This window comes from Neovison vison, chromosome 3, assembly GCF_020171115.1.
Source record: "Neovison vison isolate M4711 chromosome 3, ASM_NN_V1, whole genome shotgun sequence".
NCBI lineage: Eukaryota > Metazoa > Chordata > Mammalia > Carnivora > Mustelidae > Neogale > Neogale vison.
The window spans coordinates 71,917,030-71,934,644 of record NC_058093.1 but is presented as its reverse complement, the minus strand read 5'-3'; the positions used below and the strand labels follow the sequence as shown (position 1 = coordinate 71,934,644).

At 32.5% G+C, this 17,615-nt stretch overlaps 1 protein-coding gene across 3 annotated transcripts in view; it reads left to right on the top strand.

Moving 5' to 3' along the window:
• Positions 1-16,494, top strand: part of LNPK (lunapark, ER junction formation factor) — an 83,323-nt gene extending 66,829 nt beyond the window's left edge. For all 3 annotated transcript variants that reach the window (XM_044242387.1, XM_044242385.1, XM_044242386.1), the window contains 4 exons: positions 4,354-4,459; positions 5,879-5,949; positions 6,944-7,114; positions 15,477-16,494. In XM_044242387.1, coding sequence (XP_044098322.1) covers positions 4,354-4,459; positions 5,879-5,949; positions 6,944-7,114; positions 15,477-15,712 — 584 coding nt within the window. In that variant the 3' untranslated portion in view covers positions 15,713-16,494. The remainder of the gene's footprint in view (positions 1-4,353; positions 4,460-5,878; positions 5,950-6,943; positions 7,115-15,476) is intronic.
• The last annotated feature ends 1,121 nt before the right edge of the window (positions 16,495-17,615 follow it).

Here is a 17,615-nt window from a genome sequence, read left to right as displayed (position 1 = left end):
CAATTGAACAAAATCTACAGACTATTATCTCTTAGAAACATAGATAATAAAAAGTTCTTTATAAATTTTAGCATGTTGAATAATTATTTCTTGTTGAGTAAGCTGTGGTAATTTGCTAGTCTTTCAAAGGATTTCTCTATTTCATGCAACTTTTGAGTAGATTGGCATAAAATTACTTATAATATACTTGTAAACAATTTAGATTTATGCCATTTCTCTCATTCCTGATATTAGTATTTTTTATCTTCCCTTTTTTTCTCCTGTTTAATCTGGCTAGAGGTTTATCAGTTTTGATATTCTCAAAAGAACCAGATTTTCTCTATTTTTGTATTTTATATTTTATTTTTACTCTTTATTATTCTTTAATCCTGTTTATCTTGGGTTTCATTTGCTCTTCCTTTTTAGTTTCTTAAGGTGGAAGCTGAATTCATGAATTTTAGATTTATGCTCTTTTATAGATGTTTTGGTGTTATAAATTTCCCTTTACCTACTGCTTTAGCTGCGTATCATAAATTTGGCATGTTGTTTTTTCATTAAATACTTTCTGACTTCCATTTTAATTTTTCTTTGCATCCTTGGTTTTTTAAATGGATGTCAGTTAGTCTCCAAATATTTGGAGATTTTCTTAATGTCTTTCTGTTGCTGATTTCTAATTCAATTCTGTCATGGTCAGAAAACATAACTATGTATTGTTTAAATCTTCTTAAATGTACTGAGGCTTGTTTTATGTCTCAGAATATCATCTGTCTTGTTAAATGTTTTATACTTACTTGAATATATATATTCTGTTCCTATTGGGATAGAGTGGCTATAAATGTCAGGATAAGTTGGTAGCACATAGTGTTGTTCAGGTCTTCTATATCACTACTGATTTCTGTGTTTATTCTTTCAGTTATTAAGAGGAAGCTGTTGAAATCTCCAACTGTACTATTGTGTGTGCATATATATATATGTCTATAGTATTGTATATATATACACAAGTATATATATATATATATATAGCATATATACACACACAGTGTAGATATGTATTTGTCTATTTTTGTAGTTTCTGTTAATTTTTTGCTTTATGTGTTTTGATGCTCTCCTATGATACTCATATATATTTAGGATTATTATGCTCCCTTGATGAATTGACTCCTTTGTCATTATAAAATTACTGTTTTTATCTCTGATAGTATTGTTTGCTCTGAAGTCTGCTCTGTTTGCCATTAATACAGATACTCCAGATTTCTTTTGATTAGTGTTAGTATATTTATATATAGTTTCTATCATTTGTTTATTATTACTTTTAAAGAATTTATTTATTTTAGAGGGAGTGGGAGAACACGAGTAGGGGGAGGGACAGAGGGAGAGAGAGTGCCAAGGGGACTCCACACTGAGTGTGGAGCCTACCATGGGTCTCAGGCCCACAACTCTGACATCACAATCTGAGCTGAATCCAAGTGTTGGACGCCCAATGATCTGAGCCACCCAAGATGCCCCTCTGTCATTTATTTTTAACGTATTTGTGTCTTTGTATTTAATTTTTTTCTTGTAAGCAACATATATCAGATCTTGCTTTTTTATTCTGACAGTTTGTGGCTCAATAATGAGGATGTGCAGACTATGTACATTTAACAGGATTGGTATATTTGAGTTTGAGTTTAAATCTTGTATTTTATCTTTTTTCATTGCCTAACTAGCTATATTGCTTTTTCATATTAGTGGGTCTTTTGGGGTTTGCAGTGTATTTCTTTAACTTGCAACAGTTTATCTTCAAGTAATATAACACCAGCTCACAAAACAGTTTGAGAATCTGACAACAGTATACTTACATTTCTCCTCTCTTGGCCTTTGTGCTAATGTTGCCTTAGATTTTACTTCAATATACTTAATAAACCCTACAACAAATGATGATTTTTCCTTTAAGCTATCAATTATTTTTTAAGGGTTTTGGATATTTACCCACATGGTAACCATTTCAGTTGTTTCCTTTGTACTACCTCTTTCTGTGTGATGTCATTTTTCTGTCTTTTAACATTTTTATAGTGCAGTTCTGCTAATGATGAATTCTTTCAGTTCTGTATGCTGAAAAGCCTTCATTTTTCTTTTCTTTTTTAAAAAGATTTTATTTATTTATTTGACCGGCAGAGATCACAAGTAGGCAGAGAGACAGGCAGAAAGAGGGGGGAAGCAGGCTCCCTGCTGAACAGAGAGTCCTGTGCAGGCCTTGATCCTAGGACCCTGAGAACATGACCTGAGCTGAAGGCAGAGGCTTTAACCCACTGAGCCCCCGAGGCACCCTTGCTTTCATTTTTAAAAGATATTTTTATTAATACAGAATTCTAAGTGATAGTGTTTCTTTGCTTCACTCTCTTTGGTTTGCTTATTTTCTGGTGAGAAATCTGTCATTCTTACCTCTGTTTCTCTGTATAAAATATATCTTTTTCTGACTATGCTATGATTTTCTCTTGATCACTGGTTTTAAGTAATTTGATTGTCTGTGCCTTGGTGCAAAATTATGTTTATTGTGCTTAGGGTTTGTTGATATTCTTGGATTTGTGGGTTTATAGATTTCATCAAATTTGGAAAATTTTTTGCATAATTTCTTCAAGTATTGTTTTCTTTTCCCCCTCTTATAGACTCCAATTATATCTATATTAGGCTGCTTGTTGTTGTTCCACGGCTTGCTGATAATTTATTTAAAAAATTTTTAGGCTTTCCTTTGTGTTTCATTATGTATGGTTTCTATTACTGTATCTTCAAGTTTACTTCCGCACACCCTATAATGTCCAAACAGCTATTCATCCCATCTGCATATTTTTCACTCTAGACATTGTAGTAGTCATCTATAGAAGTTCAGTCTGGGTCTTTTGAATTTTTTTCCATGTCTTGACTACCACACTGAATCTTTCTTCTAGATTCTCAATCATAGCGAATATGGTCATAATAAATGTTTTAATATATTTGTATATTAATTCTATAAACTGTCATTTCTAGGTCATTTTTGGTTGATTTTTCTTGTGGGTTTTATTTTCCTGCTTATTTGCATGTCTAATAATTTTTCATCTGATATCAGGCATTACAAATTTTATCTTATTGAATGCTGGATGTTTTTATGTCCTTATACAAAGGTCCTCTGACTACATAATCCAGTAACCTGTGAGTTATGATGTTTTCCACTTTGGCTGGTGAGAACATGCAGCACTTGGGCTCCATGTGAACACTGTTACCTTTAATATTTGGAGGCAGATTTTTCTGTGTACTCAGATGGTTTCAATACACACGTGCACCAGCCAGTAAGATGTTGAACAGTCCTGGGGCTCCTCTATAGATCTTGGTGTTCTTGCTCTCTGCATTCTCTTTCTATGAACCTGCCTTGGTCTCCCCAGAGTTTTAGCTTTATCTCCTCAAACTCAGGGATGCTTATACATTTGAGCTGACTTACCTTTCCTGAGCTGTTGCCTGGAAATTTTCTCCAGGCAACAAGCTGGAGCAGTTATAGGACTCCTCTTATTCTCTTTTGGTCTCTTGGGGAACTTTATCCTACATTGTTTGATACCCAGTGTCTTAAAAACCGTTTCATGATATATTTTGCACAGTATTTTAGTTAATCTAGGTGGGAAGGTAAATTTGACCCCGTGACTCTATTATTGCCCCAAAAAGAAGTCCCCTAATTTTCTAATTTGTTATTACATAAGATTTTAAGAATCTGGACATTTTATTTATTTATTTATTTATATGTCCTTTAAAATGTCTTATTACTTGTATAATCCTACAAAAATATATTTAGTTTTATCTATCCATACATGTATATACATGTTTTTAAATTTTTAATTTATTTTTAAATTATTTTTTAAGTTTAGTTAACATGCAGTGCAATTCAATAGAATTCAGGAATTGAATTCAATGATTCGTCACTTATATACAACACCCGGTTCTCTTCACAACAAATGCCCTCTTAATAAGAGTGTGGGCACTTAAAAATATTAGTTTGGGAGGCGGGTGGGTGAGCCTGGTGGTAGATATTATGGAGGGCACATATTGCATGGAGCACTGGGCGTGGTGCATAAACAATGAATTCTGGAACACTGAAAAGAAATAAAATAAAATGAAAAAAAATTAGTTTGTACAGAGCCCAACATAGTTTCATTTCTTAGTAGTTTATGTTGATGGTTTTGATCTAGAACTTAATTTAACATTTTTTTTGTAGTATAGTATTTTTAATGAAAACTCGAATGCTTTGAAGAGATGTATTTTTCTTTTGTTAAAATCTTTCAAAAGTTCTGACAAGCATGGGTAGCACTTGGTAACTGAATTAAAATTTAAATGTATTTTATACAAATACATAAATATTTCTTTATTTACTAGGTCTTCATCCTCCGGGTCCACCTTTAGCAAGGCCCATTCTCCCGCGAGAAAGAGGTGCTCTGGATAGAATTGTTGAATATTTAGTTGGTGATGGTCCACAGAACAGGTATGCTTATTAAAGTGGTAGGTAAATAAAAATGAGGAAAAAGTTTATTAGTCAGGGTGTGTGTGTGTGTGCGTGCGTGCGCGCGCGTGTGTGTGTATGCAGTAGATGTTCTACAGTTCTGTGGCTCCTATTTCCTGATTTTAGAACATAATAGAATATTTTATAGCCCTGCAAAGAGTAATATTCAGTTGTTTTTCAGTAAGAATTTAGATAAAGTATCTAGATTAAAATATAGCAAAATATATAGAGAAAACAAAATAATATTGTATGACATTTTTAAAATTATTTATTTATTTTTTAAATTTTATTTTATTTTTTTCAGTGTGTATGACATTATTTTTAGAGAAACTGGGTCATTTCATGGAACTTAAGCTTCAAGAGCAAACAAATAGTGAAAACTTGGTAGGCTGTAAGAAATGGAGTTTTATAGATGTCAGTACTGGAATTGGTGATGGTGATGATTTTAATAACGATGAAGACAATTTACATGTGTTTGACACTTTTAGTTCTCAAAATGCTTTTCCACTTATTGTCTTATTTGATTTTTATAATAACGCGAGGAAGATAGGGATGATGTGAGCAGAGCAGCTGTTATAGTGTAGACTTCTAAAAATTCCTTAGGATAGTTGAGTAGATATTGACAAGGTTATGGTGAATATTATCATTTTAATAAAAGGACTGAATTTAATGTTAGTATTATAAATTATATGTATATATTAAATATATTTAATGTTAGTATTATAAATTATATATAGTATATATAACTATATATACATATATAATTGTAAGTTATATATGTATATATAATATACAGTTATAAATTGTATATTATTCAAAACAGACAAGTTGTTGTTTGATAGGGCCAAGTATTTTTAAGTGTGTACACAGAGAACAGAGAGAATATATAAATAGAAAATGAGGAAGATGTATAACTGGGATAGGTATAGAAATCATGATATATGTGAAGTTAACCTTTGGATTGGACTAAGCAAATTAAATTCATTTCTTTATACAGACTTCTCAGAGGTTTTAGTAACATTCATTGTGAATCTCTAAGGGGTTCTATCTTTTCCAGTTGTATCTAGCCACAGATTTGGGGTCTGTCATCTCCAGAAATACGTTAGGAAGTAACTCAAATTTAAGTGTTCTGTCATCGGATATGTTTCTCTTAACTTAGTAAGGACATATTCATTTAACTTTGCTTAGTTTGTTTTTAATTTGGTGTATAAATTATATTTTAAAAGGGCTGAAATTTTGACTGTTATATTTAAAGAGTTTTGTTCATTGTTTAGTAAGTAACATCTAAACTGTTATATTCTGCTATGCTAAAATATAAGTTAGCTGTGATGGCTAAAGTAACCTTTCCATGGGCTTTGTCTGCATTTGTAACTGACATGTTCATTTTTCCTTTTTGTATAGGTATGCCCTTATATGTCAGCAGTGTTTTTCTCATAATGGCATGGCTTTGAAAGAAGAATTTGAATACATTGGTAAGAATTATTGGGCAGTTAGATTTAAATATGTTACTCTTAAATATTTCATTCTGTGCCAGTTCCTATGTAATGTCACATTGTTTTAGGTGCTATCCCTGTATGTATTTTTCAGGCATATTGTTCTTATTTTAGAACACAGAGCCAAGCAGGAAAAACAATGCAGTTGTTTTTCTCATACAGTGTACAACTTCTAGGTCAGTTTTCTCAAACTTCACTGTGTATCAGAATTACCTGAAGCACTTTTAAAGATTATCATGTCTAGGGGCACTTGGGTGGCTCAGTGGGTTAAGCCTCTGCCTTTGGCTCAGGTCATGATCTCAGGGTCCTGGGATCGAGCCCCGCATTAGGCTCTCTGCTCAGTGGGGAGCCTGCTTCCCCCTCTCTCTCTGCCTGCCTACTTGTGAATTCTCTCTCTCTCTGTCAAATTAAAAAAAAAAAAAAAAAGATTTTTATCATGCCTAGACCCACCTACAAAGAGTTTGTTTTAATTGGTCTGAGGGGAGGGAGACAGGCTTTTTTTTTCTTTTTTTTCTTTTTTTTTTTGAAGTACCTCAGATGATTCTCATGTGCAGTTACTATTAAAAAAATATTGCACTTAATTATGCTACATTTTCTCGGGCAGGTGAGCAGGGTTCTGGATTTTAAAATACCTAATTATTGTAGTGACTAGAAGTGGAATTTCTGTAATACATTTTAGATTAGTATAGATTGTTTTGCTATTAGATAACCTGCCGTGTAATTTAGGATCTTTTCTGTTTTAAAATTAATATTCTAATTGTAATAGTAATTAGAAAAGGTGCTTGAAAATTAGCTTTTGGAGAGGACCTGCCATATTATTAAAACCAGAAGTAATTTCTCAAGGGATAAATAATTTTTGAAGGGTTCTTTGACTACTTTGCAAAAGTATTCTTGAAAATTATCTCATTAATCCTTGAATTTATTTTGGTTTGTGTGTGTGTGTGTGTGTGTGTGTGTTTTTAATTCTCTGCAGCTTTTAGATGTGCCTACTGTTTTTTCTTGAATCCTGCGAGAAAAACTAGACCTCAGGCTCCAAGACTTCCAGAGTTTAGTTTTGAGAAGAGGCAGGCAGTGGAAAGCTCAAGTTCAGTTGGTCCTTTGCCCTCAAGAAGTGTGATTTCATCAGAGAACCAGATCAGTGAAGGTATGAATATGTTAATTAAAAAGTTTTGCCTCTTAATAATGTTTGCTATTTAATAATAAAAGCATAATGCTTTTAGGTAAGAATGGATTAATTTATGCATAAATTATGCATAATTTATTATGCACATATCAGCTATGGCTCTGAAACTCTAGCCTCCTGTGTGATTGATCTAATGTGCTTCAGTTTTAAAATGTTGGTTATACTGTGCTAAGCAGCATCTAGCAACAGGTAGGTAAACATTGTTTTTGGAGTGACATCTTCATGTAACTGTTGGGAGATTGGACTAGTAGTGTTTTTATGGAATCATTTTTTCAATTTATTTAAGTGAAGCAGATTATAAGAATTATGCAACTACTTATAAGAGTAAAATTCTGATAAAATTTATAATTAACATTGGTGAAATAGGTTTGTGCCTATTGGTAATTGGAATTGGTAAGGTTACTGGAAGCAGGAAACTTTGGAATCGGAAAGTTATCCTGTAGTCATTGGATAACTATGTTGATAGGACTGGTAGTCCTTTGAAACAGTTTTTTGGGGTCTGCAAGATTAATGTTGATAATGGATGCCTTTGATGTAAAACAACCTTATTTTAGAGAAATAAAATTTATCAGAATTCATTGGTTTTTGGAACTCGTCTTCTGATTCTGTTTTATGACTTCTTGAGGAAGTATCATGAAAAAAATGGGGAAGAGATGGAAGATCTTACTATTAATTGCCAACTATTTCTGTTAATCTTAGGTGGGGTGATATTTTTTGAGCAGCTCTGAATGATGAAGATGCTAAAATTATGGCTCAGGCCATGATATTTTGGTGCTATGCCTGATACAGAAAAAAAATTCATATTAGAAGTTTAGTTCATATAGTTTATCATCCTTTTAATTTCTAGGAATTCTCATTTATATATATTTGAGTTCTTTATACAAGTGCTGAGTAGTGAAAAAATTGCTTTAACTGAGAATGACATGAGACAGTGAATTTTCAGATATGAGAAGTTTAGTATGAAAATTTGAGAACCTTTTTTCTTTTTTTAACTTGAAGAGTGAACCTAAAATGTGTGTGTTGATTTGGGCTTGGCTTTTGGCTTACTAACATTTATCAAAATGAATTTGAACACAGATAGTCATGACAAAAAGCCCTTCTTCTTTCAACATGGAATCAATACCTTTACCTTCTCCAAGTCTGCAACATCAGCTCCAAACATAATCACAAGTTTTCTTCTGCTTAAGTCATGCTCTGAGCTGCATGCTGTCACATGCAAATCACCTGCCTTGCTATTGCTGCCTTTTGGGACAGAAAACTAAAGAATTTCATATTGGAGATTCCTAGAAGAAAAATTGAAGTCCTTTCCATGAGTAAACTTGCTTATTAAAAGCTAAAGTGAATATTTGAAAGCTAATAAGAAGGAAGGAAGAAAGGAAAGGAAAGGGGAAAGGGAAAAGGAAAGGGGATAGAAAAAGAAAAGGGAAAAGAAAAGAGAAGAAAAAACAGGGAAGGAGGGAGGGAGGGAGGGAGGAAGAAAGAAAGGAAATAAAACAGCCAACAAAATAAAAATCTTGGTAAAGAGTCCCATGCTTTAGTATCTTCTGCTAAGATTGAGATGAATAGTTAGCAAACAGCACCTAGCTATACCTTTCCTTCTCATCAAATCTAGGAGGAACAATACCCCCGATGTCTCATTTTCTATCTGAAATCTCCAGAATGAAGTCTAACTGGCTCAAACTCAGCCCTAATAAGGTAATATTAATAGGTGAAGACAAAATCAGAGGCAGGGTCTAACAACTCTGTAGGGCAAGGAACTGAAGAAACAATTACATTTGGCTAAAATAGTCTTTGGAGTAGTAACTTTTTCATAGTTCTCCTTGGATTCATCAAAAAGGCTAAGAACCTTTTACTTTAGCTTCCAGAAGATTGAAACTTTTCTCCAAGACTACTGTCTCACCACTATGATATAGTTACCATTTCCAAGTAATTAGCAAGTATTCTCGTGAAAGATGAAGCTGCATTTGTTTTGAACACTGGTGGCATACCTTTATGATTATTATACTGAACTATTAAGTAAGACCGTATCATCTCAGTCCTCTCTCTGTACTGACAGCCAGTGTAAGCAAGGTCTTAGATTTCTGATTTCTGCGTTCGTGATGTGAAAACTTGAGGTCTAAAAAACCTTCCCGGCATATATAGATATATAACATAATATATATAATAATATATAATAAATAAATTTATTTTTTATAAATAATAAAATATATAAATATATAAATGCTGGGAAGTTTTTATATATGTATTATATATCAATTATATTTTTGTATATAATACATTATTTATATATTATATATTTAATATATAAAATTTATATAATTTATATAATAAAAAATAAAAATAAAATAAATAAATTTGTAAAATAAATAAATAAATAAAATATAAATATAAATTTACATAATAAAATTAAAGATTTTATTTATTTTTGTAAGAGAGAGAGAGAAAGCAAACACAAGTGGCGGGTGGGGCAGAGGGAGAAGCAGATCCCTGCTGAGCAGGGAACCCAATGTGGGACTCGATCCCAGGATCCTGCGATCATGATCTGAGCCGAAGGCAGATACTTAGCTGACTGAGCCACCAAGGCATCCAATTTTATATTTTTTAAAGTAGTGAAATAGCTCCTTGATAGTGGCAGAAACTGTAGAGATTAGGTTATTGAAGTCACAGAGGAAACAAAAAGATAGCTCTCTTCCATCTGAATTTTCCTTTCAACAAATATTCTGTAACTGCTTATATGAATAATCTTGAATCATTAGAAGCAACCTTTTTAAAAAAAAAACCATGATGCAAGGCTTTGAGTTTTGTCTTGATTCTGCTAGTGGAAGATTTTGCATTTAGGATGAGACACAAGGCTTTTGGATCACTCTTTTTAGAACAACTTAAGAGATATTGGAGTTTTCATCAAAGAGGGAGACCTAGAAGAAATTTCTCCTATTAATTACTCATTTGGATTCCTGTAATTTTCTTCTAGAACTGTGTATCCAGATGCTTTGGTAATACTGTATAACAGAAACACAAGGGACACTTGGGTGGTTTAATTAGTTAAGCATCTGCCTTCGGCTCAGGTCATGATCCCAGGGTCCTGGGGTAGACCCCCATATCGGGCTCCTTGCTCAGCAGAGCCCGCTTCTCCCTCTCCCTCTGCCTGTCACTCTGCCTACTTGTGCTCTCTATCTCTCTGTCAAATAAATAAATGAGATCCAAAAAAAAAAAGAAAGAAACACAAGAAATTAGGATTATGGATTCTCTTTTTATGTAAGCGCATACTAGATATGGTATGCCAAAGTAATGAACTACTTTTAAGTTATTTGGTTTTTTTATGACTGAGTAGTGAATCTCTGCTAAGCCACATTAAAGTGCTTTATCAGTTTTGCTTTCCTAAAATATGCTTTCCAAAATAATTGATATGTAGCATTCTTTTTTGTTAACCATGATAAATACTTAGAATAGTAGGTTTCTACATTGTTAGCATACCTATAGAGTGATTTTAGGCTACCATGTTTGAAAAATGTTAGTATTGTTTTAATTATTCAGTTGTATTTGTCTAGATCTTATATAATTATTTTAATAAAAGATAGCTTTCATTCAACTGGAAATAATTTTCTAATAATAAAACCTATGGCATTTAATCAATACTGTAAAAAATATGGGGTAATTAAGTGATGGGCATTGCATTAAGGAGGGCATTTGCTCTTATGAGCACTGGGTGTTATATGCAACAGATGAGTTATTGAACTAGTGATGAAACTAATGATGTACTATATCTGAAACTCATGATGTACTATATGTTGGCTAATTAAATTTAAATAAAAAATGAAAAAATAAAAAATACCAAAAATAGCAAGTAAAATTTATATAAGGTGAAATTTATTTTTGTAATCTGATTTCTGCTTTTTTCTTTCTTTTAAGCAATATATTGTTGCTGTTAGGTTATGTTGAACTAGAGAAAATTCTGTTTTTACTATTGTTTGTTATGATGCTCTAGGAAATTGAACTATTTGATAATGTAAATTTTGTTGAATTATGTATTTACCAGATCCAAAAAGCTTACACCTTTATTGATATTTAATTATGTATAGCTTCATCAGGATACAAACATGCCTATAGTATCTTTTTGTTTGTTTGTTTTAGACCTAGAGATCTTTTGGTCTTCTGATTCTCTTTGCTGAAGCACCTTCACCTAATAGTTTTACATTATTGCCTGATAATGACATTTCTTTCTTATCTAATGCATTTGTTCTCCAGTGGTAAATAACAGTATCACTATTAAACAGTATTCTGTGTGCTTAGTATGAGTTATTCTCTCATAGGTGGTTTTTATTTAATTAATTTTATTCATTGAGCCATACTGGGTTAAGTTTCGAGATGAGATTCATGTCTTTGTTCCTTAATGTAAGTTGGCCATTTTCATTAAGCCAGTAAGCCAGAAAGTCACATAAAAACTGCTTTGCTTAAGACCTGTGAGTTCAAAGACAGACTTTCCATTTTAATTGAACAAATTCTCCTTTGGGTAAGTTTTATAATCTACACATATAGTGGGTACTGATGTGTTAGCAAGGCAAAAGTTTGATGCATAAGCAAGACAAATTTTTGTTATTGTAAAACAAAATAAAAAGTAAGAATCTAAATGAATTCACCAAAATATGAAGGATTTTCAAAGGCATAAACTAAATAGAATAGTTTCCTCCCCCTTGGAAATTATGTATTTCTAAAGGAAATACATGAATTTGTTTTGCTAGACCATTCTTGAATTTTCAAAGAAAATTATTTTTTTAAGAGAGAGAATAAAACCCAAAAGATAAGGTGATGTTCATACATGTTTTTGCATGTGTGTGGTTTATAGATGAGGCAGTGGTATTCATTATACAGTTAATACTCAGTTTTATGAGTTTCAGTTCCAAACAACTGTAAGCCAGTTGTTTACAATTTGGTAGAAAAAGCTTTCTCTCTAAAGAACATTGGGGAGAGGGGCAGGGGGCAGCAGTGGGAAAAGGAACAAATTCCATAGGTCATTTTTGTTTTTTAACATTGTGATATATTGTTTTCTTGACATTATGGATGCCAAAGTTGATTTTAAAAATTTTCTTACTGATGGTATTATGTTGGGTAGCTTTGTTTTAATTTTAGTCTTAAACTAATGTTGCATGGGGGAGAAGAGGCCTCTTTAATTAGTGTGAACACAAGTGCTGGTTTCTTTCTTACTATTTTATGCCCAAATATTGACATCTTTATTATATTATCTTATACCATCAAGCTATTTTAAACTATAACTTCACAGAAAAAATTAGCTGTTTTTATTAGAATAGGCAAATGATATTCTCCCATAGCAAACAAGTGAATACTTTTGGAATACATTTAATAATCTTATTATAAAGCTCTGTATTTTAGTTCTTAGACATGTAATTCTCTGTTAATCTTGCACACCTAATTCACTTAAATCTTATTTGGATGACTTGAACAAAATGGGTTTGGCATCCAAAAATCGAATATCTGTGTCATTTAGACTGATGTCTGCTTCATAGGCATCATAACACATACCAGTTTTTCTGTAGTATTACAGTTTTTAAAATGACTTTTCTGCAGATTAACCTGGGGGTAGAAAAGTAGTCATTAATAGGCTTTTTCATTATATTCAAGCCTTATGCATCATTTCACCAGTTTTTAGTCTTCTGTATTTTCTTTGACATAAAATAAATTATTGACAAGCAAGCTTTGTGTATGTCATTTTTTAATTATGATAGCCCATAGTATTTTTTAGAATTCATCTTTATACATTTAAAAATGTAACTATTATAGTACTTCTTTTTGTATTATCTGCCTCAAGACACCAGAGTTTTTTAATTTAATTGGATTTGACCAATGATGTGTCTGTTTCTGACAATAGTTACATCACAGAGCTTTATTGTGATAATCTATGAACTTGAGTACTTCTCCTGTTCGGTACTGAGGCATTTGGTCAGACAGACTATAACTAATTATCTGAGTCTCTATTCACCTAAACACATTTATTGGTGAGTTGAGTCCCAGATTCTGAGCTTTTTGTCTTTTCATTTCGTAGGGCTTTATTGGTTTGTCTCAGAAGGCTTTCTAAAATAAAACAAATTGTAAAGTTCTGGGCAAGTAAGTATTGCCCAATGGCCAGAGAGTTGTGGAAAACTTTGACTCTTACCATTCTACCCTGCATAAATTCTGGGAGGGTAGAATTACAAATGGTTGGCGACTCCTGAAGCTTTCCACTGAAGAATTTGCTTGCCCTTGTGGCAGAAATGATCCGTACATGTCCAGAGAATTTCATTTGTACTTTATGCTTTTCCTTTGTGCACTGGAACATTCAAATAACAAAACTCAAATGACCTACTGCTTTTCTACCTTGATTTTGATAAGATTCCAAGTGGTACTGTGATGCCATTACTGCAGTGTATTTTCAGTTCAACTTAAAAATAGCATTTTTGTGACATTTGACACAAGTAGGATTTGTGAACATTCCTCACTACATTTTGTGATCCTATGAATTTTCATACAGTAAGACCTCACTAAATTGGATGTCCCTGACTGGAATTTTGGCTTTTCATTTTATATATGAAAGAGGGAAGGAGGTTGTAATTAATTCTGTAAACTAGAATCGAAGATGTCTGTTTAAAGTAATAATGATTTTTTAGTATTTTAATTTTTTTATTTTTTTAATTTTAATTTTTTAAGAGCTACTTCACTCTCCAATTGTCTTTTTTTTTACACTTTTTTTTTAGAAGATTTTATTTATTTATTTATTTGACAGATAGAGATCACAAGTAGGCAGAGAGGCAGGCAGAGAAAGAGAGAGAAAGGAAGAAGCAGGCTCCCCATCAAGCAGAGAGCCCGATGCGGGGCTCGATCCCAGGACTCTGGGATCATGACCTAAGCCAAAGGCGGAGGCTTTAACCCACTGAGCCATCCAGGCGCCCTAATTTTTTAGTATTTTTAAAGTCTTGGCATGAGTGTGTGAGATTTAGATAATTTGTATCTATTTAAACTGATAATGGTAAAACCATGAATTTGTAAGATGTCCACTTCCTTGTGTGCATATAGCACATAATTTCTTTGCAAATCTGTTTTTATTTAGCAAGACTCTGACCTGTACTGTAAATGAACTAAACTTGAGCTTTTTACTAGTGTAGATTGGCTTTTTCCTTCAGATTTTTTGAAGTAATAACATTTGTAGTATATCATAAGGGATCTTCTAGGAGCATAGTAAAATTTGCTTATTTGTTTGGCTGATGTGGTTTAACCATATTTCTCCTAGCAAGGATGTTTTTTACTATTTATTATAAAAACAAAAGCTAGATTTTTATTTTTGACTTGGAAATTGGGAGGCCCAAAGATTTCTGCTTCTGACATTCCCTCCCTCATTTTATTCTTTAAACTTTAAAAAACTAAAGGGACTTTACTGAGTAAGGTTATTATTATTAAGGGATTTGAATTTAATGAAACTCAAAGGAAAATTTAAAGGGAGTAAATTTTTAGATAGGAACCAAGACCCTCACTTAGCTTCCACTATGGAGGCAGGCAAAAGACCCTTCCCTTTCTCTTCCTTGTATTGTAGGTATATTATATTAATATAATATAATCTAGGAGTTAATACATTGGCTTTGTTTACTGGTCTTATAAATCTGCATATGACCCAGAGATTCAAATCCTGAGAACTTGTGTTGTAGAGGGATGGGGGGAAACTTGTCATGCCTTTGGAAAAGGTGGATTCAGACCATCCCAGTCTTTGGATAATAGAGAGGTAAATAGAGAGGTAAATGTGGGAGATGGCACTGCCTGTACATGCACACGCATATGCATACACCCACAGGCATATACATTTATTGTTTAGAGTTGTCTGTGTGCAAGGGAGACAACTCCTTCAGGAAATGTAATCTGGGAGTTAATACATTGGCTTTGTTTACTGGGCTGCTGTCTTATAAATCTGTTGGGACTTCGTTTGATATATTTGGACATTTAACTTTTAAATGCATCTTTAGGAAGGTTCCTAAATTCTGTGAAAATTCCTAAATTTTAGAGAAATATAGGGCTTTAGTTAAAAGTATGTTTATAGGTTTGTTTCTCCAAGTTGTTATTTCCTTCATTCCACCAATTCTTGTATGTAATAGGGAGTTAAGTACGTATTTTATTTTAGTATATGTGCTGCCGAAGCGAGCACTTAAGTACGTATTTTAAAAGATTTTAAGGATAATGTTAGACCATTCTCCTGTTTCTTTGTCCATGTGTGTGCGCCTATCTTTTATCTTATTTAGCATTTTATCTTTGGAAATCCTAAAGTCTTGACTCTTTATCTTTTCAGAATCTGTAGAAGAACAAGATGTACTTGATAACAGTACAGAGCAGACAGATGAGAAAATATCAGATACAGAGGAGACAGACCAAGGGACTGAAAAAGTATCTGGCACAGAGGAACCAGAGGAGAAACAAGAGGCTGAAAATGAGGACACCTCAATGAATGAAGCCAAATCAGCAGTCCCTAGAGCTGATTCTACTCCTAATCTTGAACTCAGTGAAGAATCTTTGATGGCCATGTAGTAAATGCTTCCACGTGCCTTCAACTGGATATTTATAGTCTTGTTGATGTCAGTTATCGCTTTCTAGGTGGTGCTTTCTTTTTTCCCTCGTAAGGATATATGCTTGATATCATTTGAATTTAGATTGCTTGGCTATTTCAATATGTCAGAGTTGTAGCTCCTGGATGTTAAATTAAAGGCAAGTGATATCAGTAAAGTAAGAACCTTTGGAATGTATAAAGACCCACACTGTTTAGCCAGGTATTAGATGTTTTCTTCCATTCTAAAAGTAAACAGAATAGCATTCTTGTTTTCTCTGTGTGTGACCTATAAATAATACCATTTTGACATAGGAAGAACTTTGGTTATGAATAAGTTCTAATGGTGTTTATTTTAAGGAATGAAACTCAGTTAAGATTTTTAATCATTCATCATCAAAAATGGATGGAATTTTAATTCTTGAGGTATTTGCAGGGGTGATGTCTACTTAGGCATTTACATTAAGTGGTAGGAAAGTTATAACTGTATCTATATAGGCATTGGTACGAATTCTCAGTAAGAATGCAATTGAACAGTCAAGTGCAGTGTTTCTTCTTTGATGTTTCTTATTTTGCAGCTGGGCCAAAGGCACATGATGTATATAATTAGCTTATGTTTACATATTAACATATAGGAAATATCTCTGCACTTGACTGTACTTGAATTCTGAGCATTATTTATACTTGTAAAATAATGGTGATATATAAGTGAATTTTGTGCTCTTGTGTGTATTTTGTTAAGGAAAATAAAGATGATCTGGCAGCAGTTTCTTTTTGTTAAATATCTAGACTTCTTCAGACAGTGTCTTGGTGGATGACTTGGCTACCTAAAAAAATCTTAGTAGGAGCAGCTCACAATACAATTAATCTATAGACTCTCCTGAGAGTAAATTATGATGCTTCAGTTCAAACTAATTGCTTTTTAAATTCAGAGAAATAGGAGCATTTAGAGGTTCTAATCAGAGATTAGGGTTTTCTGATTCAGGGAAACCTGAAGCCATTTTTAATTTCTAATTTTGAGAAATAAATAAGTATTGAGAATAAGCAATTAGTTACTAATAATTCATTGGAGTTAATCTATGTATTATTAACTGGGAAAAAAAGTCACCCAGAATGGTAATTTTTGGACCTTAAATACAGTGTGGTTATCTTTTTTTAATCTTCCTTTTATCTTTCTTCTCCATTATTAAGAAAATTGAAATCAAGTTTCATATATATATATATATATATATATGGCAAATATTTCTAAGTTTAGTAAACTAAATACAGTTTATTAAATATTTAATAAAATAACATTTATTATTTAAAAGCTCATCTTTATGATTAATATCTTATATCTGATAGGTATTTTAATGAGTCCAATCTGTTAATAGTCTGAGGCATTATGCTATAGGGACCAGAGTTTTTGAATCACAGAACTGGGTTTAAATTCTAGCTCTGTAGTCTTGGGCAAGTCACCCAGCCTCTCTGAGACTGTTTTTTTCGACTGTAAAATGGGAGGTATAATGTCTACTATTTGGGGTATATGGATGATTAAAAATAATTTATATAATATGCCTAGCTCACTGCCTACAATTAATAATTAAGTAAATGACAGCATTTTATATTATTGATATCCTTGTGAAATATGGAAGGGCTATAAATTCTTCCTCTTGTAAATAAGGAAATGAAAAAATAATATGGACATATAATTTAGCTGCTCAGAATCAAGCCAATTTTCTGCATCAACTTTTCTCTATCATATACATATATATAAATAAATACGTAGATGATAGAAATAGGAACCTGAGACTGGAATATAATCTCTGAATATAATCTTTTTGGGGGAAGGTGGATCTCAGGTTTTGTACATTTTTGACCTATAAACATTTTAGTGGCATCATGCTG